Source organism: Aptenodytes forsteri, unplaced genomic scaffold (assembly GCF_000699145.1).
Source record: "Aptenodytes forsteri isolate BGI_AS27 unplaced genomic scaffold, ASM69914v1 Scaffold33, whole genome shotgun sequence".
Classification (NCBI taxonomy): domain Eukaryota; kingdom Metazoa; phylum Chordata; class Aves; order Sphenisciformes; family Spheniscidae; genus Aptenodytes; species Aptenodytes forsteri.
The window spans coordinates 6,237,176-6,261,058 of record NW_008795037.1 but is presented as its reverse complement, the minus strand read 5'-3'; the positions used below and the strand labels follow the sequence as shown (position 1 = coordinate 6,261,058).

The following is a 23,883-nucleotide window of genomic DNA, read 5'->3' as shown; positions in this document are numbered from 1 at the left end:
TGGAGCCACCTTCCCTGCGGGGCTGAGCCAGACGCTGGGGAAGTTCACCGACGTGGGCCGGTTTGTCACCCTCACCACCCAGAGTCTGCACCGCCTGCCACCCCACGTCCAGCAGAAGTTTGTCCGCCTCAAAGGCCGGGACAAGCTACCCGAACTGCTGCAGCTACTCAAGGAGCGCCCAGCGTCCAGCGGGGCTGTTCTCATCTTCTGCAACAGTGCCAGCACTGTCAACTGGCTGGGCTATATCCTGGATGACCACAAAATCAAGCACCTGAGGTTGCAGGGACAGATGTCAGCAGCTGCTAGAGCTGGCATCTTTGCCTCCTTCCAGAAGGGTGACGTGTCTGTCCTTGTCTGCACTGACCTTGCCTCGCGGGGACTGGACACCAGCGGTGTGCAGCTAGTGGTCAACTATGACTTCCCAGACACCCTGCAGGACTACCTGCACCGCGTGGGGCGAGTTGGACGGGTTGGAAGCAAGGCACCTGGAGCCGTGGTTAGTTTTGTCACCCATCGGTGGGATGTGGACCTGGTGCGGAAAATAGAGACTGCAGCCCGGAAAAGGACAGGTCTCCCAGGCATGGACTCCTCTATTAATAAGCCTCCACCTAAAGGAGGTTGATTCAGGTTGCCAAGCAGTAATAAATGGCCTGGTTGAATGACTAAGCTTGAAGTCATTAAGGCAGAGCAAATGAGCTTCTGTGTGTAAGTTAGACTGAAAGAATAGAGAATTGAGTTTCAAACCAGGTGATCAGGTTAACTTTGTGCATTGTTCTGGAAGCTGCAATAGTCATTTCCATAGGCATCACAACTCATGACTTTCCAAAAGGAAGCTAGTAAGTGAGTAACAAAATGCCTTTGGAGGAGACTGAAGAATGATCTCATCAGTTGATTTTATTTAATTTTGTTGAGACCTTTAACTTAAATTCACATCAGAATGAAAGTATGCCTGTATGATATGTGGCTCTGTTGCATTTCATTGCTTCCCACCACCAGCAGCTAAACATTCATTACTGAAACTTAAAAATTACTACTGTGGTGGGACAAAAAAAGAAAATATTTTCCTAACTTGGATATAACTTTGACCAATTATAGATACATGTAGAAAGACTAAAGGACAAATTATATTTTATTTTCTTGTGATGTAGCAGTTCATTCAGAGAATTCTAGACCAGATACTGCTAAAGCTCAGTGGGAACAAGAAGGCACAACAAAGCTTGAGGCTTTTTCAAGGTCTTAATTTGTCATTTTATGGTTACCTTTCACTGAGAAAGGGCATCTTGCTGCTTCCTGTTCTATTAAATTAAAAAAAAGTGTTTTCTGCATGCTGTAGTCACATGTCCAGTCTCTGAACTGATTGTAAAAACAAAAAAACCCCCAACCCACCAAAAAATGTCTCCTGTTAAAGGAAGAACTCACAGGTTCTAATGACTCGCAGGTAACAGAGTGAATACAAGATTTCTTTTGAATATCGTGCCATTGTTCTTTTCTGCTTTAAACCAAAAGGATTAAATTGAGGCTGAGGTTCTTTCATATCTAGCTACTAGTTTGTATCCATGGTAAATAATCACACAAAAATAGTGTTTTAGCTCTGATTTCTGTTGCAGTGATTTGTCACAGCCTTTTCTTCTAGTGGTTGTTTTTCCCATACCTGGGAAAAAGCACTTTAGCACTTTAGCCTGTGCTAAAACTCAGTATGTAGAAATAGTAAGCTGTTAAATGAAAAGATCACAGCATAGTATCTAAATCATTGGTTTCAGAGGAAATAAGGCACTGGAGCTACTCTAATTCTTAGTGTACTGAGAGTAAAAACTAAAACAGAAAACTTGCACAGATAATCACTTAAGGATAAGGCTATATAACCTTATCCTAGAAATTGTACACATGTACTCTGTTCACATTGCACAGTTAAGGGGCTCTTAGGGGAAGTTACAAGCTGCAGTAAAATTATTTACTGTAATAGAAAGCTTTCAACTTTACAGAAATACAGGGGAAGAGTGATCCACTCGGAGACTGGAAACCTTTATATTTTGGACCCATTCATTGCATGGACTACTTGCCTCTCATCTGTAGTTCATTTAACTGCAAATCAGGCAATTTATGTGTCCACAAGCAGAAGCTTATTGTTCATGTATAGGAGTAGGGTAAATCCTTAAACAGAAATCTCGGGACAATCTAGTAGTATAATTTACAGAAGATCCTGTTTCCATTTGTTAATATGCATCTTATGTTGTATCAGGTCCTCTGAACTGCTGAGAAATAGCTTCCTTTAACTGTAGACACGCAGATTAATTTAAATGAGGTAAACTGTATTCAAGAAACTCCAAGTAAGAAATTTTAATATTTGCTTGCCTGCTTTGCCTAAGCAATTTCAGGCTGACTCCATCTCAGATATAATTTGAATCTGATCTTTTTCAAAGCTGTAGCGCTTCACTGTATTAGCATAAATATCAAGTTATTACCTGCTTCATAGAGTGTCCTTCTTTCCTGAGGCAGCTGGTGACGGTGCTTCCCAGTTCAACATACAGAGTTGCCCTTTTAAGTTTCTGAGGAAGATTGTTGCTTGGGATCTCAGATGTCCGTCTTCAAATATTTGTCTTCTCGTATAGCTGTTATGCAGGACTAAATCAATCAGTTGTTCAGGCAAAAGTTTCATAACTTGCAGATGATGTGTACTATAATACTTTGCTCTATTACCTACAGTTTCCAGCTAAATAATGCAACCAAAGTTAACCACAGTTAAATGATGTCACATAAACAATAACTTCTGACACAAGATCCATGGTCAAACTATGTGGCAGTGGTCATTCATAATTAATGCATCTGCTTAATTTGTACCAGTAACTAAGTGGCATTGGTGATGAGAGAGTAGTTTTTTTCTTGAGTTAAAATATGTGGAAGGAAAATGGGAGGAAGGTTGACTTCTGATAAATTATCCAGACAATAAAAGGCAATGTGGGCATACTTGACATTGAGGTATAAAATACACATTAAAAATGAGTGATTGGTGTATTACACGTTACAGAAATTAATTGTATGTGTTCTGATGGCCATAACACAAGATGTTGAAGATGTTCTATAAGGTTATATTTGGATGTTTTTGTTATGTTTTCAGATGTAATTTGTAGTTTAACTTCTGTAACTCACTTCTAAACACTCAATAACATAGTCTATGAATCAGGAGTCGTGTTACAGTGAGTCCCATGACAGGTCAGTCTGGATTGCAGCACACAATATTATCAAATTAGACAACACAGTGAAATAATAAAGTTCTTTCAGCCATATGCTTCTTAATTTTGAAGTAATATGCGCTTTATATATTTACAAACAGTAGCCTTGAACGTGGTACAAATGCCCTAAACTGATTGTTCAAAAAAAAAAAACTGTTGATCAAAACAGTTTATCAAAGAACCCCACAAACTTTCAGCATTTATATACTAAAGCGGCCAATAAAAAGCTTTGGGTAGATATACTCAGAGAACGCTATATTTACCAATAAAGCCTTTTGTAAACATTACTTTCAAACAAAACCACAGTTCTTTTAAGCATATATTGAGAAATACCACTTTCCTATTGTTGCTCACAAAGAGACAGTTACTGGAGCCAGTGATTAACAGCAGTAATTACATTCAGGAGCACAGAGACATTCAAACCCTGGGATATATAAGCTGATACAGAGCCACCAAATGCAGATATCCACATCACTGACACATCATGTGAAAGGTTTTACTATCCAATAGGTAAATACTATAGCAAAGCCTTTGGAGATTTAGAGACCCCATCACAGCTAGCGAGCTAAAAATATATGTAGCTTGCATATGGTCAATCTTGTTTAAGAAACAAAGATCTATTCAAAGACTTCTTAGTTTGACTTTTCCCAAACTGCTTTTCAGTGCTCTCTAAACATCACAGCACTCATTGTTCACATCCTAATGATGGTCTACACATGTAATTAACTGCTCTTTTCTTGTCTGTCCATATTCTACCTTCTCTGTAACTCTTACTTTAGACTTTATGGGCATAACTACAACTGCATACGAGTTCTATCTTATGGGCACTACAAGGACATTCAGATACTTCTGTTGCACATAGCCCAGTGCCTAGCAAGGTACCCTAGGACAAGCTGTGTCAAGTGTCCTAACAGCCAGATGGAAAAATGCCTCCTACCACTCTGGTAATCTGACAAAGTCCATGTTTTTGCAGGCTGCACTGCTCCCTGAAATGCACTTGTATACCTGTTCTCCCCAAACAGCACCCTTTCCGCTGCTCTTTCTCCTGAAATGTATTTGTGAGCCCAATGTACACGTTAGTGGTCGAATGCATGGTAGAGAAGTTCTCCATGCGTATTCTGACCAGTTTCTCAGTGGGAACCGGCCGCAGGAAGAACTTGCAGGGGAAGACTTGCCGGCAGGCCTGGCGGAAGTTTTCTGAGAGGAAAGCATAAATGATGGGGTTGATGCAAGAGTTCCCATAGGCTAAGCAGTGAGAGATGATGCGGAAGGTGAAGGAGATGTTGTTCAGGGGAAACTGCCCAAACTCTGCCCACATCGTGATGATGTGGTGTGGCAGCCAGGAGAGCAGGAACACGGCGACCACGAGAAGCACCGTCTGCGCTGTCTGGAAAAGACAAGATCATGTATTAAATGGTCGCAGTGATCAAGCAAGTTTGTGGTATGAGTGAGTTTGCCTTCCTCTGTCAGCAGTGAAGGCAGCATAACACAGGCAACACTGACAACTGCCAGGTGGGCAAATTATGACAATATGAAAAAGGATGCTACAAGACAACCCTTCTCCCTGGCAAACAAAGATTGCCCATTTTTGCCTCAAGCAAATAGCTCTATAGGCAATGGAGATAGTGCCCGTAAAACCTCAAACAATACAGAGGCTGCAACAGTAATGCTAACTGTTACATGGAAGAGTGGAAGTAATACTCCCTAACATTTGGAGGCAGAGGAACATTAAGGCTATTGAAAGTAACTGCAGGGGAAAACAGACTGGCTGCAAGGGAACATGCCACTGAGAGGAGTAACAAAGACTGACCTGAGGAGGAAGATTTTTTCCAGGAGCTTCACTCTTATAGGAGAAACCAAGAAAAACAATGCATAGAGGATTTTTTTTTTTTTTAAATATGCAGTGCTCTTTGGTTAGAAATATTCCTAGCTAGATGATTACCTGAGGGAGGCTCACTGTGCCTTTGGGATCCCAGCCCGTGTGCTGGCTGCATTAGAGGTGTGCCCCTGCAATGCTTGCTCTCCAGTTAGGCTGGCCAGCCACCATTGCAAGCTGTCATTTGTAAGCCCCAAAGCTTGACGTGAGGTAAAATTTTCCTGAAAACAGTGTTCTTTGAAATCACCATCCAAAATGAAGGTTAACATGAGGTGAGCTGCTGACTGCAGCTGTGGTAGCCCCACAGCTGTGGCTGGGGAAGGGGAATGAGGGCTGAGGTGGTCCCTTGGGAGAGCTGAGGAACATGGCGGAGCAGCATGAGGGGTGGCTGGGTGCTGCCAGGGGGCAGGGAGAGCAGCCTCAACCAAAGGTAGGTGGTATGAGCTGCCTGAGCTGTTTTGGTGTGAATTTTAGCAGGCTGTTTCTTTGGGGTTTGCTTCTTTTGTTGAGGGGAAACGGTAGCCTGGGGAGAGGGGCTCAGGCTGTGAGGAACCTGGGTGGGGAGAGGACTGAAGGCAAAGACTGAGGCACCTGCTTTTTGGGGCTGCAAGTCCAGGCTGTCTGCTGTTCCTGATGTAGGCAAAGTCCCTTGCCCTATAAATATTGCTGTGAAGTTAATGTTCAGGGGACCTGCAGGATGCATACCAAGAAATAACTCAGTCTTTATTGAAAAGGTCTTTCTCCTCTTGAACAAAAACTCCTTGACCTGGTATAGTTAAGGGTGTGTGTTACAACAAAAGTACTCTTTTTTTTTTTTTTTTTTTACTTATTTTTTTTTAATTTTCCTGGAAGCCTTTGAAGAGGATGAAGAATGACTTTTATTTACTGTAAGCTACAATAAATAAAATTAAACTATAAGTCAATTCAACTTCCTTTCTGTAAGACTCTGAGGCCTGTGGGAGTGGGACCTCACTTTTCAAGTTTAAGAAGGCTGAGGGTGTTGCTTTTCTCTCACTTTCTACTTCTAGCACACTCAGTGAATACCTAGCAAGGCTCAGGGGTTACTCACCTGGGGCCCCTGAGAGCCTTTCCTAATGTTTTTTTGCAGGGTTAATTCCAACTGACTTCAGGAGTTTACCATTAGTATTTTTTAAATGGAAAGTGAGCAATTTTTTTTACATATTTAGTCCCCCCTTTTTGGGGTACTGTAGCAGATGCACAGCAGGTGAATTCCCCCCTCTTCCCCCATCTGATTCTCAGCAAAATGTGTGCTTTTCAACTTCAGTATTTAGTGTTTCTCATTTGTATTTTGTCATTTTAATAAATATAACTATTTGCAAATATGCAGATGATACCATTCCCCTAAGGAGAATTGTTGTACAAGTAGCAGAAAAGCAATGGAGAAAAATTAAAACTTGGGCTTCACTTCAGCTTAAGGCTTACAGGCTTACTAGTCTAGGTCAACGCTTTTGTCAATAATTCCCTTGCATGATTTCAAGTGAATAGTGTGTAATTACTTTCCTAGAAGAGGGATAATTTTAGTGAACAGAAACTCATTTAATCAGTGGTTATAATGGCTACATCTGGTAGTTGTTTTGTCTGCTAGAGAAGACCTGCAGGATTTTATATCTCGTTTTAAAGCACTCTATCGCTATACCTACATACACTCTACACATATATGTTATGCTAAAATATATAAATAGAAATTATAAAGACTCAGGCTTACGTATATCTAACACCAAAACACCTGAGCTGGAATGATCTTTTAGGAGAAGGGAAATTTTTTTCTCAGCCCCCCCAAAATACAGCAAATACAACAGCTGCTGCAAAACCTCTGTATGTCCTCTGACCTTTCTGCAGCACTGCACAGTTGGCATGACTTGCCAAATTAAGCATGTCTCCCAGTGGTGGCTCGGGTGGCTGGGTAGAGCTGGGCTCAGGAAGGAGATTTTTTGGATTCCCATTAAACTGAGAGGGCATTTCATGGGTCGTTTGCTCCTCTCTTGGTACTCTCTGTGGCTGTGTGCTTTGGGTGAGATGGAAATTGCAGCACGTTTTAGTAAGTCTGCCCCTCTATGGCATATGCTTGGCCTTGTTGGAAACGTAATACGAGGAAGATAAGGAAATTATGAGTACCGGAACTAATGAAGCAAGGTTTTTAAGGAATTATGTCTTAGATGGATTTTTCTGGTGCCCTAAAAGACAGTAGCGGTACAACCGAAATACTTCTCCTCAGAGCATTTGCAGTCTTTCCCATGTCAGTGGCTCTCCAAATACTTAGTAAAGTTTCACTCACCTAGAGTCTACTGTTGTGATGGCTTTTTCTGTCTTCCTGTATCAATGAGTTAGGTATCGTGTTAATGAATGTATACCGGCTAACAGAAGGCTTCTATATTGCAGACTGACTACCAAGATCATGTTCTGGAGATGATGACAGCATGGAGAAATGACAGCACACTCCAGGGAAGAGCGGAGTGACATTACTTCATAGCAGAAAGAATATAAGGTGATTAGATCTTGGTGTATAACATCTGGGATTGTAACAACTGATTGCAGTCCCAAAAATGAGAACAGTGGGAGATACTGCTAAAATATTTATAAACAAGTCTTATGTTTATAACCTGGCTTGTTCAAAGGGGTTGGAAATACCAGGTGAAACTGCAGGAAATCTATTTGTCTTCCAGGTTCTTCTGTTTCACTTTAGTAACTGCCCTCTAATGCCCTTGAGGTTTCCTAAGATTATTTAGGACTTTAAAAACCTTTTGTTTTGATTTTTTTTTTTTTATGCCAAAATACTTCAGAAGCTGTTTGCAGCTCTAAGAAGCTGCTACATTTATCTGTTTAGATATAGTTCTTTATTAAATATCTGGCTAAGTCTTACTTTAGACAGTTAGAGTTGGATCAGGACCTTCATATTATGCTGACCTTCCTAAGTAACAGTTTTAAAACCTGCAGAACATGAGGGCACACTAGAATTCTAGTTATTGTTTATAACATACATTTAATCTGATCTTATATCTGAGTGAATCACACTGAAATGTTTAAAGTATATTCTGCTTGCTAGGACAGTAGTAATGTGGGGGAAGGCTAAAAGGTGCTTTTCACGGCAACTGCTTTTTCTTCTACTTGTTTAACCCTGCAGGAAAATCAACTGCGTGATAAAGAGGAGTTTTCTCTATGTTGGACAGGCACCATCTTTGCTCTGTTTACATAGGGTCTGCAGCAATGATCTCCTGCAATAAAAACAGATGATTATTGAAGTGGAAAAATGTGTTTGGATGCGAGCCAAAAGTACCACCTTCACTTGTCTTAGCTACGTTAACAAGCCAGTTAAATCTGTTAACATCTCTAGGAAGATGTTATTGCATCAGATCAAGATTTCTGTACAGATAAGAGAAAACATTTGCCTACAATACAAGTAAAAAAAAGAAGGGATTTCTGTTGAATAGGTCTCTCAAGTAAGTTTGTATTAATTTTCAAAGGCAATAACCTGTAGGTTCATCCTCTACCTGGCATACTTCAGGTGCTTCCTTGTTTCGCCTACTAGAATGCTGTCTGACATACGAGGTGACAAAGCATGTTCCCATGTGAGTGAACAACCTCAGTTCCTAAATGTCCTCAAACTGGCCACACTGGGAACTAGATGCTGTCCTTAAAAATATACTGGTATGATTAGAAGTTGATGGAACTGAAAGACGCAGATGTAGCGGTCTTGTGGGGTCTAGCTTGCCTACTGTGGTATGATGGGTCCTAAAGAGATTATTAATAAACAGGTCCCATCGTTGGCTTTCACCAGCAATAATGGTACTACATTTTTACCCTCTTGCAATGTTAAGTAGCTTAGACTTGTTACCGAGGCAACCTTTCATAGCATCCTTCTGCTTAAATTAGGGGGCTACAAGCACTGAAATATTCTTTTGAGTAAGGGATATATACCTAGATTCTTCTTTTATTGTGAAATAACAAACCATGCCTTTAATATAGGGCTGAGTATTAAAAAATGGGTTTGCAGTTGCTATGTATTAGCACAAAGCTGTTTCTGAGGTCCGGCTATTTGGGATTTTGCAGATAGAAAACAGACAGTATTAGAGCAATAATATACATAATTCATGACTCAAGAAACATGTTTAGGAAATGGAACTTGTGTCTGTTTTTTTCAAGTTAGGGAATATCTAGTTAAGATAGAGGAAACTGAAACAAAATATTATGTTTGACTTTTAATGTGGTAACTTTGTTGTAGCTAAAACTAATGTTAATATAGACTGCGACCAGCTGCGGAGGACTGAACCAAATAGCTTGTGTACTGTTTGAGTTTGTTCAGTGGGCTGTGATAATTTGCACAGTTAATGGATTACTGTTGGTGTAGCTGTGCCCTCTTAATGCTAGCCTTCTGGTTCATCTCCAAAGGTTCAGTGCATCCATAATAGACATGTACAATGGCCGCTACTGGATTATCTAACTCTCTCTTAATACTCCTAGAAGTTTTTCAAGCAGCTCCACAAAATAACTTAGTGCATTATTTGTTGTACAGACAAAGTGTGCTTAAGCTATACAGTGAATCGATAGCATGGTGGGAAATAGAGACTAGGAAAGTCATAAATATTTTTGTTTGTTAAATAAATAGATAAACTTCTCTCTTATTTCCCCCCCCTTATGGTTTCAGCCATGCACAGATTGTCTAGAATTTACTTGCTTATTCTTTTGTTATCTTTACAGGTGATCTGACTGTCATTTATGCTTTCCTGCTTTTCTTTGTCTGTTTTCCCTTTGATTTCCCCCCATACACACACCCAGCCCTGGATAAGCTATTTCTTGCTTTTAGCCTTCCCCTGTCCTTCAAAAAGCAGTGGGAAATGGTTTAAAAACCCTTTTTGGGGGAGATGCCTCATTCTGGAGGATGATGAAGTCTTTAGCATTTAATTGTGTTTTGAGCTGTTGTCCTTGATAAGCTTCTAATGAAGCTGCCTCAACTTGTCAGGCAACTTGTCAAGGGCAAAATTAAGATTGCCCTGTAATGAGTCATATGCTTTGAGTATTCCATGGACTTACCTATTTTTGCCAGAACTACTTGATATGTTAGATTAATAAACATTCCTGAGATTAAAATATAGAGTGGACAGAGCTGTCTAAAGGTAGAGAGCTTGTCACTTTCCTGATCTAGTCATAGTTTGAGACAGCTAGATGCACATCTTTTTTAGAGCGGATCAGACCATCCATTTTTACTGTGTACCTCAGCCACACAGAAATGGGAAAGAACATTCAATGAGGTTTTTATTAAACAGTACATCCTCGCTAGCTGGCAGAAGAACTGGGCTTCATTTAGTGAGGCAACTGCTGTTTTCTGAATATAGTGGAAGTTTTTTTCTCTCTTTTCTTCCATGATTCTGAAGGAAGAAGCATAAAGAAGCCTATGCCTGTTTTTCCACACTGTCTTATCAGCAAATAACAACTGACCCTTCCTTTATTACTGTCTGTGGGAGGATGCGGGAGATAAAGAACTTTTGGACTTTGGGTCTTCCTTCCCCTTACTTCCCAAAACTAATTTCAATTAATAATGTTCTGCTGTGACTCCAAAGGCAGACTTATTCTAGCCAGTGCTGCTTCTTCACATCAAACCGTACTTCTCAGCCTTTGTGTGTGGGCCAGGACTTTTCTCTTGACTTCTAATACAAAACCTATCTGATGATGTGATTTACTGATAAATTCTTTTCTCCTGTTAGGCTTCTCTCTAACTTGCATCTCCTTTTCCCTAAAGTTTGAGAGACAATTGGCGCGTGTTTTTATTGCCCCAGACTTGATTTGGGTAAGCTACACAGTTTCAGACTTGGCTATATATTGTACTTTTACTGTAGTGAAGGCTTGGCAAAAGAAGTAGTGACCCATGGTGCCCTAAGCTTTCGCTTTTTTGCAGGTATACTGTGTCGGTGCCCAGGAAGGACATGTGGCTTAGCACAATCTACCACTGTACTGCTGGAGGTACTTACCAGCTTCTGAGGAAAACATTTTTTGCGGCTTTAGATTCTGGGATCCTCAAGACAGAAATCAGTCAAGAGCATCCCTTTGCTCCGCGTCCCTCTTTAAGCCAATGTGCAAAGTGAAAACTGTCAGTTTACTCTCTCCTGGTGCCAGGTTCTTCTCTCCTTTGTTCACAAATCTGACTCCCCTGATGCATTTGTAAACATCCTTTTCCTTTCTACCCATAAAGTTCGAAAATAAAGGTCCCAAAGCACAATTTGATCTCCAGAAACATGCTTATAGCTTAGTGATAAATGCACAATGTTTCAAACAGCTGATTGAAAAAAGGCCAAATACCTATTCTTAACGAAAATGTTGGGTAGCAGCTTTCTCTGCTTCAGAGCAAACACATCTGTTAATTACTTCTGAAGCACTTCTCACTGCCTTTTGGTCTTTTTTATTACACTTGAGTGTAATACTACTCTTCAGTGGTCTGAAAAAAACACTGAAAGTGTTCTTTTTTCTTGTTCTGTATTTTCTTTCTTGCAATCAGAGTGGCAGTTGGCTGTCATGAAGAAAAGGAGGGATTGAAGCAAATAGATTTTCAGTTGTTATCAGTTCATTTTGGCAACTTGCATTGCGCACTAAGAGGTGGACTCTTCGTTTCCCACCAGCTTGCTTGCAGTGTTCTAACTGCTCATCTGCACGTCTCTCATTCTGTGATTGTCACTAATCTCCTCTGTTGATGCTTTTAATACTGACTCACTTTGTATTCATAAATACCTATGAGCATTATGATATTCCTATTATCCACTAATAGGTAACGATGTTCTCTATTCCTGCTGCCCTAGGCTCTTGTTAGCAAAACAACTTGCAGGATTTCACTTCTGATTAATATATTTTGCTGGATGGATCCCAGGATCTCCCATGCTCCTTTGCCATACTTAACGTTGTTCAAGTGCCAAGGCCTTGAACATCACAATCATTAAGTCTATATGAAAACCGTCCATCTGTGTGAACAGAAGCCGAAGAAATAGTTCAGCATATAGGAAAGCAGTTACAGTGCAACTTTTGTCTGCCTCTTTTGGCCAAGATGTTCAGGAATACCCATCTACCTTGAAGGAATTACCTATGTTTTACCTCAAGCTGTTCTATGACCTTCAAAATGCAGTGCTCCACGGAGTGTCCCAAATCAACTCTGTATGTATTTGTGTTTACTTAGCTCCGGAACAGTGAAGAGCTAATTTGCATGTAGGTAAATGTAAGGTGGTGAATATATGAGCTGAGGAAGAAAACAATCAGCTTTGTAGAGAGAGATGTGCTTTGAACTGACCATTACAATTTTGGAGCAAGATCTTGAATTTATGATAGCTTTGTGAACAGCTTGGTTCTCAAGTAGTGGCTAGAAGAGGGGAAATTTTTAAAAAGTAATAAAATAAGGCAAATTAAATTTTAGGAATCATTAGGAAAGGAATAGAGAACAAAACAAGAGACACTGCTCTCTCACCAGGTAAGCATGGTTCACCTTTTTATTGTAGCTAAACAATAGAAAAGCATAGTACTAATTTGTTAGCTTTAAATGGCTCAACTGGTCTGTTAATTAGAGCTTTTGGCCTCAAGGTTCCACAACTCCTACTGTCCTTCCGAGGGAGCTTGCACAATAGCTGTGAATTTCACATCCCCAGAAACATTCTTAAACTTGAAAAAGCATTTCAGATTTCAGTTTGCAAGCTTTGTTATTTGTTCTTTAACAAATAACAGGACAAAACTCAGTAAACATTGAGGAACCCTGGTGTGCTCCAGAGGCCAGTAAAACACCACAGGGCCATTTCATGATCAGAATAGACCTGGGTTTGCATTAATTTCCATTGTTAAATCATCTTATTTACTGTAAATATATGTACAGAGTTCCTAGGGCTGGGTTCTTATGAAACACTTTTCAACACTGTCAGACTGGGAATTGTTAACTTTCCTTGGAGCCAAATTATAGACTTGCTGTACTCTGCATAATGCAGAAAGGAAGTAACAGAACTGAAACATACTTTATTTGTGGTAGAGGGGTGCACAGGATTTCTTAGCATGTGGTCTTGCTGGCTGGCCTCAAGAAACAATTATCCAAAATTGCAAAGGGGAATCCTGCAGCATCACACCATCTCAATTTTAAGGTTAGCAAACTTGTGCAGCTAGTATGGCATCAAATGGGGAAACAGACAGTTATGTATCTCTTCTGCAAGCACAGTTTATTATGCAGAATTTCAGCCTAAGCTTGCAAAAAGTCCTAAACTTCTTCCTTGATCTAATGCACAAATATTACATATAAATGGAAAAGCATATTAAATTGAGCATGTCCAACCTTGACATGTAGATGGCAAGCATATATAAAAATTTGCAAAGTAGGAATCTGAATTAAAGGTCAAACTTTAGATAATGGAATATGAAGTCAGGATGCAACAAACTTTGTGCAAGGGAAATTTTTGCAAAGTTTCAAGTGTGCATAAATTGAAAAAGCTGCTGTAGTTTGAACATAATCATGTTGTAACTTAAAAGCTTACAAATTGCAACCCAAGCACAAAACTTTTTTTTTTTTTTTTTGTGATGTATGTGTCTGGAAGATTGTATGTCATCTGTAGGATTCTGTTAGATAAACTTGTTCTTTTCAGCGAGTGTTTGAACTTGGAGGGAGTGGCTGTCAAAGTTCTCTGGGTTATAAATAAACTGGTCCCATTCAAACAAAATGTGTTTCTAATTAACTTTACAATCATGTACCTAAACATTGCTCACAGGTAGGTTGGCCTTAGAAAACAGGGCCCTCCTATCTGTCCTTCTAGCCCCTACATATCTTCAAATAACATAAACTTTCAGTACAATATTGTGGCAAATGGGACAATGATAGACAGCAGAAAGATAGCAAATAATGGAAGAGAAGGGAAAGGTGACTTTGCAAACACCATGCATAGAATGAAATCCACACTGGAACACCAGGTATGTCTTGTGGCAATGTTGTCTGGGAGACAACAGCAGGGTCTTCAGATCCTCCTGAAGTGAAGCCTGGCATTTAAGGCTTATTTAGAGAAGATGCTTCATATACCAGTGTCCTCTGGGAACTTTTCGACAAGGCTCCCTTGAGGGAAATTTGGGTGGCAGTGCCACTCTGTTTAGCTGTATGTGTCAGAGCTCCTCTTAATTGCGCAGATAGCTAAAAAAACTTACAATTGTTTTAACTTTTAACTGGGTTTTGTTTCCATACTTGGATAACAGACAGTAGGCATGCTTTTCTGCATGCGCAGCTCTGCTCCGTCCCTGGGCAGCTGGTGCTCCTCTGCTGGGCGCAGACAGCGCACACCAGGTAAGCTTATACTGAAGGCTGAGCACAGCGCTGTGGGGGCCAAGCACTGGAAAACCATGCTGTGCCAGAAAAAGACAGAAAGAAGTGGTAGAGAAAACAAGCAAGAGAGTTCTTAGAATAACAAAATTGTAGTACCGTAGTTCATTAAGCTTTGTATCTGTGTGTTTGATTTATTAAAAAAAAAAAAAAGTTGTTTTTTTTTTTTTTAAAGGCATTGATACAGATTACTGTTACAATATGATCTTTAAAGAGAGAGGTTGAGCTACAGTACCAAGTATCTGGGCTCCGGTAATATACTTCACATGCTCAGATTCACTTAAATCCAGTGTTATTTTGCTTTCTTTGCTACAGCAATGCAACTAGGAAAGTCAGGCATATACTTGCACAACACTGGGATCATTCATTGGGCCATGCTGTCATCATCTCTTCAGAAATTGCCCTAGGTCTGCATCTAGCAGTCTCTCACTTGTTCTGTAACTATTGGCCTTATCCAGATTCACATGTTGTTTCGAGATTCACAGGATGTACTAATAGCAGATAAAATACCGGCTCCTCTATGACCTTTCAGGTGGCTTGAATTTGGATTTGTCTCTGTACTACTTCCTTACTGCATGCATTTCTGTGTTCCGTGGCTCAAACCATATGAATTAGGATGGTGCCCCTTCTGCCTGTTATCAGTGTTTACAGGATTTGGGGGTGGCGGGAATGGTATTATACTAAGACTCCAACAAGGTCAATGAAAGCTATAGATCCAGAAATAGGTCATAACGCTTTAAAAAAATCTTACCCGATATTACTGGTTTTTTTAGAAGCAGCCTATAATGGAGAATAATAGCAATGTGTTTTCAGCCAGCATGTGGAATGCTGTTTATAAGAAGTCCCTTCCCTAAGCTCTATGGCATTTGCTTTGGTTCTTAACTATGTTTTATCTTGGAAGTGTTCTATCTTGAGGCATCTGTCTAGCACAAAGCAGAAGGGATATTGTAGTTTCTGGAATTCTGAATGGCAAAACAAACTGTCTGCAGCGGTAATGCAGGCAACCATTTCACTGGAAAATCTTGTTCAACAAGGACTCCGAGTCTGCAGTTTGATTCCTTTGAGACCTTTACTCACGTAGCCCAGATGAATGTAGTGAGATCTGAACAAATAGCTGTTTGCAAAATTTACTAATTACCTGTTAAAAAAAACACAACCAAACCCAAAACCACAAACCAAACACAAAAAAACGGGGGAAAAAAACCAAACAGACCAAACCCAAAATCCCTTCCCGTAGGGGTGGGAGGAGGATAATAGCTCAAGTGTTCTGCTTTCTTGAAATTATAGGAACAAAGTAGGAACGGAGTGGTCATAGTTCCAGACTGTACTCTTTTGTACCAGTATGACACTTTTTTTTCCGTATCAGTGGGGTCAAGATACATACTGTGAATTAACAGATGTGAATCAGGTAATTTTATCACCTCATATTGGAAGACACTGCTGTTCTGTTACACTTTCTTTTGATAGATCAAGGCAATTAGGGTTTAGCCACTGAAGTCACACACGTATTTCAGAACAAGCTAGATGTTCTGTGTATGCTAAATTAACCTTTCAAATGTGGAGCAAGATTCATTTGTCAAACATCTTTGAGCAAAATAAGCAAAAGCTGTTCACTTAAACTCTGACGTTTATGAATTAAAACCAAACAAAACTACTTGTCACTAATAGACCAATTAAGTACATATGAAGGAAGCTAATTTAACAGAACTGACACGCACATACGAATTTCCTATTAGGCTCTAATGTGAAGTGTTCTTAAGAAGATCTGCTTTAAATGATTGACATTCAATGTGTTTAAAGTATACTTTGAAAGCATATGCAGGAATTGAGTGTGTCTGCAACCTACCCAAGAAAGACACCTTATAAAGTGCTAAGACAAGTGGTTGAAACAAAAAATACTTGAAATAGGTACACTAAAGATGCTGTTTGGCCTGCAGAAAGGCTAGATGATCAATTTCTACACAGAAAGTGCTGGAAGGAAACAAATTGTGGAAGGTGATGTGTGTGTATAGAGGAATGTATTTGATTTTTCTTTCATCTGAAAGATCACTTATTTAATTAGGCCTAACTGTGCTGAATGGAGCAAGAATTGCTTCCGGGCGTTCCAGAATTATGGCCAGGGAAATACTTAAGGGGAGGGAGGAAGAAGTGCTGTACCATTCACCATGTTTGAACCGGTGAAGTAATATCTAATCAGGAAACCCAAGGCTGAAGAAACTGTAGAGCTGTTTTTTCATCTAACTCTACAGGTCAAATCTGAAAACAATGCAAACAGATACATTTGAAATGAGTGTCATAAAGGAAATTCTGTAACTCACTGCTTTATGGGAAAACAACAGTAGTAACTTTTGACTGTTGGTAGCATTCTCTTCAAATATAGCAAAGAAATGGATAGCGTGCCATTCATATATATAGGTAACAAAAGACAGGAGGGGAATTTAAACCAACCAAACTGTTTAGGGATTTGTTGGTGATTTTGAGACCTAAAGCAACTTTTCAAACTTGTGAAGTCATGAAATTATTCTATGCAAAATGATAGTGCTTCTTAGCACTTCATTTACTGTATTTTACAAAATCGTCAACAGATCTTGGTTGCCTTTTCTCATGGTAGCTGTTAAGCACACAAGACTGTGCTTTCTGCTTGTAGTCTGCACTATCTGCCCAGAAACAATACTCTTGGTTCTCAAATTTTAACTCACAGTATATCTGTGGCAGCATCAGCATTCATCAGAAAGTCAGTAGGCAAAATAGGACATGGTGTTCTTCAACATAGTCTGTTTCATCTAGGTCTGGTGGTGTTCCTGCAGCAAGCAATATATAGCAGCTAATTCTTGCATAATTTATTGCCTTAGAAAAGGTGATTAAAAGAATATTTATCAGAACCTACTTGAAATTAGATGAGCTGGACTAATAACATTAATCTCCGTAAGGTTCAGGAACAAGTGGTATCTGTGAGGCTTTATGCTTACTTTGTGAACTCAGCAACTGAACACAAAACATGATCAAAAACACCCTAAGGGGAAAGGGAAAGTAACTCCCATCAAGGAAATATTGTGCATGGTGTATTATAACTTCTACAGTCATCTTGTATTGTGAGATAATATTGCAAATACCAGTTGAGTTCTATCCTTACAGGCAGTGTAGGTGCAAGACCATTATGGATTGATAATCATGTTACCAACAAAACGGAGTGTATGTTAGTGAATGTAATGAACCAGTAGAAAGGAGTGTATGTTAGTGAATGTAATAAAACAGCAGAAACTAAATATAATCTATAGTTAAATCTGGTTAGGATTCATAGGCATAAAGGACTGGCAAAATGTCTTTAACAGTTCTAAATCAACTAGAAGCAGCACAGCCCAGACCATTAAAACTGTAGCATAATATTGCAGAGGATACACCTGAAAGATAATACCATTTTTGTATTAAAAACCCTTAAGTTTTGTTTGAAATGCTACTATAGCTGCTAAAGTGCAGTTAACCTCCTAAAGTACCTCTGCTTTTTCCTGAATAGGTTGATCATGAAGACATCTATGTTGATGAGAACTGTACATTTTCCTGTGATACCTTAGCTGCATACAGAACATAAACTTACTTAGATTGGTTTCTTTCTCAGATAAGAAACAGATGGGTATGTTATGTTTAGGGATATACCTTTTTGTTTCCATTACAGTAAGTCTCTTTGGCAAGAGAGAAATCAATAGAAGTACTGGTTCAGGTTATTATGAGGTACAGCTGCCACATGCTGAAAATCTAGTATCTTGAATTCCTCATCTTGTGAGTGATCTAGATTTACAGGGGGGTCCTGTAATGCTAGTGAATAAATCACTGGATGCAACTTGTCATGCCCCGAAGTGGTTCCGTGTTTCAAAATATCTGTAGCTTGTTGCAGCTGTGGTACCAGTGTCTGTCTTTTTTGGCTGGAGTCACGTCAAAGCTTTGATTTCTGTGTCTTGCACCCTTTTCAATCAAATGGCCATGTTTGCTGTAACGACCCTCATTTTTGTCATAGACAGCATCATGGCAACATCTTGTAGGGCTGCTCTAATGTGGCAGGTAGCTGCTGAAACTGGCCAGTGCATTGGCTGAGAGCAAATCAAAGCACTCCTTAGTCATCTCCACTGGCTGTCACATCTGCTTGGAGGCGCACACGCCGCTCATTTGGGTTGTACAGTTGCTGTGCTGCTGGCACAGACTGTGACCTGATTATCCTATCCGCAGTTAATGATAGCACTCCATTACTTTCTGTCTTTGACTAGCCAGGTAGCCTACAGTTTCACTTATCACTGCACACTCAACAATTATAACATTTCTGACTGAAATAGCATTTTCCGCTTTCACGTCAGGTAAATCTGATGTTGCATCACTGAAGTTGGTGAGTTTTGCTACCTGAAAACGTCTATTAATTATGGCTTATTCACTCTAAGATTCTAACACAGAAAAAAAAATCTATCCTTAACATTTTTCTCAGTAAATACTTGCAATTCTGCTTATTTCATACAGCTTGAGCCAGGGATAACCCTGTTCTTTGGCTTGCGAAGGGATCAAACCAGGATCTGAATCCACCACCTACTTAGATGCAAGCTTTAAGAAAGATCTTAAATGCAAACTGCAGCAAAACTGAAGTACTTCAGTTTCAGGGTTCTTCATGTATTTTCCTTTTAGCTTGCTGAGGTGTACTCAAAACACCTAGATATTTTTATAGTCTGAGTATCTTACTGGCTGCCAATGTAAGAAGATAGTATTTGTGGGATTCTATTATAGCACAATAAATCAAAAGGCAGTCCAGCAGGCCTGTATATAGAGATCAGTATAACATTTCAATAATGACATCATTATGTATTGTGTCTATAAAGATATAACAAACTGTCAACATGAATTCTGAACCTGAGCTGAAAGACTGGTACATGAATGACACTTCAGTATGCGGATGGATCTTGAAAAGGATATTGGTTATTTTAGAAACCTGACATATCTATTATGTTATAGTCAGTGTACAGATTAAAGCAAAGATATTTACCTTCTTCTTTGATCTCTCTGACTTCTTGGAAATGTTCTTTACTTTCATATGGAGATGATATAAAACCTTGGGGGGAAAAAAGGAGCAATATATTGAATGGGAAATTGAATTGTGTAATTAGTATTTGAACTTCGCATACAAGCACCGAAAATTAAAAGAATTGTTTTAGCATGACTTCAACCAAAGTTGAATTTGATACCTTGAGACTTTTAATTCTAACAGTTAGTTAGAATTAAACTCCTCCACAGTTCTTTCTCCTTCAAGAAACAAGGCTTGGAAAAAGCATTAAAACTGCTATGCTTCCAGAAGATGTAGTTCAGCATACATTAAGAGCTCAGCTGGCACCATGCTGAAATCCACAGGAGTCTTTCCATGGATTTTGAGTTTTAGATTGTGCCTCAGATTATCTACATTTATTCTCTAGGTTGATTATATACAAAGGCAGAGAGCAGGCTGCCAGTACTGTACCCTGGTGTGACTGTCCTGCCACTCATGAACGCAGCACTAACAAATGGGGCAGCTGGGAGTGGGTTCTCCTTTCAGAGGGAGAGTCATAAGAAATATGACTGTAGGGAAATTCTCAGTTAACAACATCTAGATCAAGCTTTTGAAACCTGATTACAACACGGCAGTAACCTGGCAATGTTTATAATTTGGCCTTTGGAGCTAACAGACTAGATTTTATAAAGCAATTAATGAACAAAAAATGCCTCTATTAAATGCAGCTCACCTTCCAGTTGCTGCTCTCTCACCTAGGGCAGTGAGGGGACAAACAGTAGAGCTACAGTGACAGGAGTTAAGAGATCTAGTGGCTTTTTCCTTTTGTGACAAGCAAGGCCTGAGGTTTAGAGATTTTTAGCTTAAATATAAGTGCATTGTCCTGTCCTTAGCACTGATGATAGCAGAACAGATTAGTATTGAAAGTGATGTATTTTTTGATTAAACAGACATAAACTTAAATTCCAGGAAAACATTTTTTTTTCCAAGAGGGTAGACCTGCAACTGACTAGTGACAAGGAAGTCCAGTCCCTGGCAGTCCCTGCACAATACGGTATTAACTCAAAATTCACAGAAAACTTACTCTGCATGCTAGCACAACTCATAGTTGTGCAGTCTTAAACATGCTAAAGATCAGTAAGGGGAAATAAAAAAATTAAGTGATAGCGATCCACAAGAAGAAAGGAAGAAATTTCTTGCGGAATAAAACTCTGCTCCTAAGATCTCTTTTTGCAAGACACAGTGTCTGAGCTTTGTGTCAAAAAAAAAGAAAGAAATCGGAGTGATTTCTTTATCTAATATCTTTATCTAATATCTAACATCTTTATCTAATACTGTTTCTGTACACTTTCTGCATAGTTTCTCCCTCCATGGGTTTTTCCTCTTGCCAGGAACAAACACTTATTAGCAAGAGAGGACAAACTGAAAAATAGTAAAAACAGCAAGAGTCTTTAGGGCATTTGGGTGTCAGGCTGGGTGTCAACTTAGCAGTTGTAATCTTTTTTGTGAGCTGGTATAATTTCGTTCTCTGTTTTCCTTCCCTCCCTCTGCCTCAGAGAAGTATTCTGTACCAGGAGAGAATATGGAAAGGATTGGATCTATTATTTGTTGGCTGGGTAGCTTAAGTGTGCACATCCAAGCCACCAAGAGTCTGGGAGTTATCTTTCCCTCCATTTAACCATTACTCGCGTCCCTCTCACCCACCTTGGCATAGCAGCAGGTGATGAGCACCAGGGGCAGGAGGTATCCTACCAGCAGGATGGTAACCTTGTACATCTGCTTCGCTGTTGAACCATCTGCCCAGTGCTCCCAGCAGAAGGAGCTGTTGGGTGCTTGCTGATGACCACTCATGAGGGCCTGGTGCTGAGCTACAGGGATGGCAATGAGTAGAGACAGCAGCCAAATGACACCCACGCCGAGGGCAGCGTTGCGCTTGCTGCGGATGTGGGGTGAACGCTTGGCATGGACCACAGCAATGTATCTGTCCACAGACATAGCCACCAGAGTAAAGATGCTGACCAGCATTGTTGCCATGGCTAAGTAGTGAACCCACTTGCAAAAGAAGGCACCGAAGATCCACTCTGGCAGGGAGTAGATGGTGGCCTGGAAGGGGACGCAGAAGAGCAGAAAGCAGAAGTCTGCAATGCTCAAGTTCAGGATGAAGATGTTGGTAGCGCTGTGCGATGGGCATCCCCCAGGCCAGAGACGCCCTAAGACAACCAAGACCAACGTGTTTCCCACCATTCCCAGGAGGAAAATCAACCCAAAAAGCACCGGTACAATCACCACCTCTGGGCCACCCCTGGTTGCTCCTGACCAGCATGTTGTGGCCCGTGTTTGGTTAGTCTCAAGGCTGCACTTGCTGGTATTGGCTCCGAGGGAAAGCACAAAGTTCTTTTCCTGCTCCTCCATGGAGCCAGGCTGCTTGGAAGGCAGGGAGCAGTCGCTGTAGCCCTGACTGCTATTGGGCAGGTCTGTGTTTGTTAGTGGTGGCCAGAGGCTGAATGCTTGGGTTTTCCAATGCTCTGTGTCTTTCCTTTGGGGAGCAATTTTCTTCAGATGATTCTTCTAAGCTTTGTCTGTCTCTGGTGCAGATTCTTCCAGGAACTGGTAAAAAAGGGGGTTGAGGAGTTTTCTTATCCAAGAGGTAACTGCAGATTTGGCAGTTGCTGCTGGAGAAGCTTTCATGGCAGAGGAAAAGTCTGTGCCAGAAGGGCTGAGGATGAGGCTGCCCTGGGAGCTTGGAGCAAAAGCAAAGCAGCTGCAGCTCAGCTTCCTCACGCCCCTCCTCTCCTGCTTCCCTGGCAGTCCCTGGCTCTGCGGCAATCGTACCTGCTCTCCCAGCTCCGCTCGGAGTTGTGGCAATGAGAACAAACGCTGTCTATGACCTGAGCCCTTCAGAAAATAACTCCTGATCAGCTCTGTCCCCATACATTACTACTCATGAGGAGGGGAAGAGCAGAGCAAAAGCAAGCAGCTGGGTCCTGCCACTTCTTGGATATCTGCCCAAATTCCTTAGTGCCTGAATATTCATAGATCTTGTTGATCGAGCTGTAAAGAAGTTCTGGGTTCAGCCCAGTAGAGCCAAGAGCATCTGCACTGGAAAAGGAAAGGTTCAGTCTTGGTAGCCGTGAGCAGCTGTAATATTCGCTGCCAGGGAACAGAGAGATGGATTAAAAAAAAAAAAAGAAGTTTTATTAAGGATTAATGGCTTAGTTATTGTGGTTTTGATGCTTACTTATAGAAACAGTACGTATGTTTTAGAAGGCATTAAGTAACTTGGTTTTAATGGTATGTTTCCTCATATTTCTTAAGGCGTTCTGTGAACTCTACAGGCAGTAAGGAGGGAAAAAAGTTTAGGCAAACATTAACAGTACCTGCACACAGAGATTTATGCATGCAGGACAGCTTCTTGCATAGGAGAGTACACATTTCGATTTTCAGTGGTTACAAGTCTAGACACTTGGTCAGAGTGGCCCACTGCTGGCTTCTGTGGATGTGGGGGTTAGACTGGAGGGACCCCTTAATTTTTGAAACAAAATTCAGTAACTGAGAGAGGTGATAGTGCTGCCTTCCTTAGCCTGCTCTGAGATACTCGTTTAAAATCTGTTATGAAGCCAGACTCCTTATTTCCCCCCGTAGTTTTGAGGCTAGTTATGGGGTGATGTGGGAAGTGGCCAGGGAGCGAAAGATGTCTAAGTCGTAGTGGAAAATATATCTATCCTTGTTGCGTGCCAGTGAGCAGATCACCGTGGCTGGACCAGCTACCTGGATGCCACCTGCAGCTCTCTTAATCTTCTGCGGCCCGGCTGCCTCGCGTGCTGTGGCACAGCACCTCAGACATCATTAGGTCTTCCAGTCCCCCAAATCTTCTGTCTGTCTGCTGGGATCTCTGCCCTCAGGTTGCAGACAGCTGCTTGCAATGCACCACTTTTCAGGGACCTTGCAAGCTCTGGGGTTGTGCTGTAGATTTGAGTGCCATCTAGTGGCATGTCATCTCCTTCGCTGCTTTCAGACAGCTCCTGTGGCGGTCCTTGACCTCTCTTTCCCTCAAACATGCAGTCCCACCGTTCAGTAATGAACTCTATCTGCTGTTGTTTTCCTCTCACCCTTGTGCACGTACACACCGTTAAATCATGAAACTTAAATATACTTGCTTTTCCTTTTGTGATAATATGTGACCGTTGTAATGCTGCTTCTTGTAATACTACTCATGTAACTTCATGTAACATTTTAGAGAAGGCTATTGAAGGTGATTTCAATAGCAATTGCTGTATTTTAGATCGGTTTTGTTTTTGGTTTTTTTTTCCATTTTCTTTAGTGGGCAGTCATGCCAGAAAGTATTATTTAAGAAGCACTCATAGCAATCACAGCAAATGAGAGCATGGATTTTTTTTCTTTTAGTGGGTTTGGGCAAAATAAT

The 23,883-nt window shown here is 40.6% G+C and overlaps 2 protein-coding genes across 2 annotated transcripts; one reads left to right on the top strand and one right to left on the bottom strand.

Annotated features, from left to right (window-relative positions):
• The first annotated feature begins 7 nt into the window (after positions 1–7).
• Positions 8–1,330, top strand: DDX28 (DEAD-box helicase 28). Its single transcript, XM_009276786.2, has one exon. The coding sequence runs from the start codon at positions 290–292 to the stop codon at positions 620–622; it is 333 nt and encodes a 110-aa protein (XP_009275061.2). The 5' UTR covers positions 8–289; the 3' UTR covers positions 623–1,330.
• A 2,807-nt stretch (positions 1,331–4,137) lies between these two features.
• LOC103896871 (galanin receptor type 1) lies at positions 4,138–21,884 on the bottom strand. The gene is made up of 3 exons (XM_009276785.1): positions 21,165–21,884; positions 19,464–19,529; positions 4,138–4,617 (listed from the first exon to the last, which is right to left on the bottom strand). Exons 1-3 carry the CDS (start codon positions 21,870–21,872, stop codon positions 4,138–4,140), a joined length of 1,254 nt encoding a protein of 417 aa, XP_009275060.1. The 5' UTR covers positions 21,873–21,884.
• Between the last annotated feature and the right edge of the window lie 1,999 nt (positions 21,885–23,883).

What these genes read in the sequence shown, in the direction of transcription:
- DDX28 (XM_009276786.2), top strand. Translation starts at nt 290, where the DNA reads ATGTCAGCAGCTGCTAGAGCTGGCATCTTTGCCTCCTTCCAGAAGGGT.
- LOC103896871 (XM_009276785.1), bottom strand. Translation starts at nt 21,872, where the DNA reads ATGGAGGAGCAGGAAAAGAACTTTGTGCTTTCCCTCGGAGCCAATACC. An exon ending in TCACCTGCTGCTATGCCAAG is followed by an intron (nt 19,530 to 21,164) that starts GTGGGTGAGAGG and finishes TTTCCCCCCAAG; the next exon opens with GTTTTATATCATCTCCATAT. An exon ending in CAGAGAGATCAAAGAAGAAG is followed by an intron (nt 4,618 to 19,463) that starts GTAAATATCTTT and finishes TGTCTTTTCCAG; the next exon opens with ACAGCGCAGACGGTGCTTCT.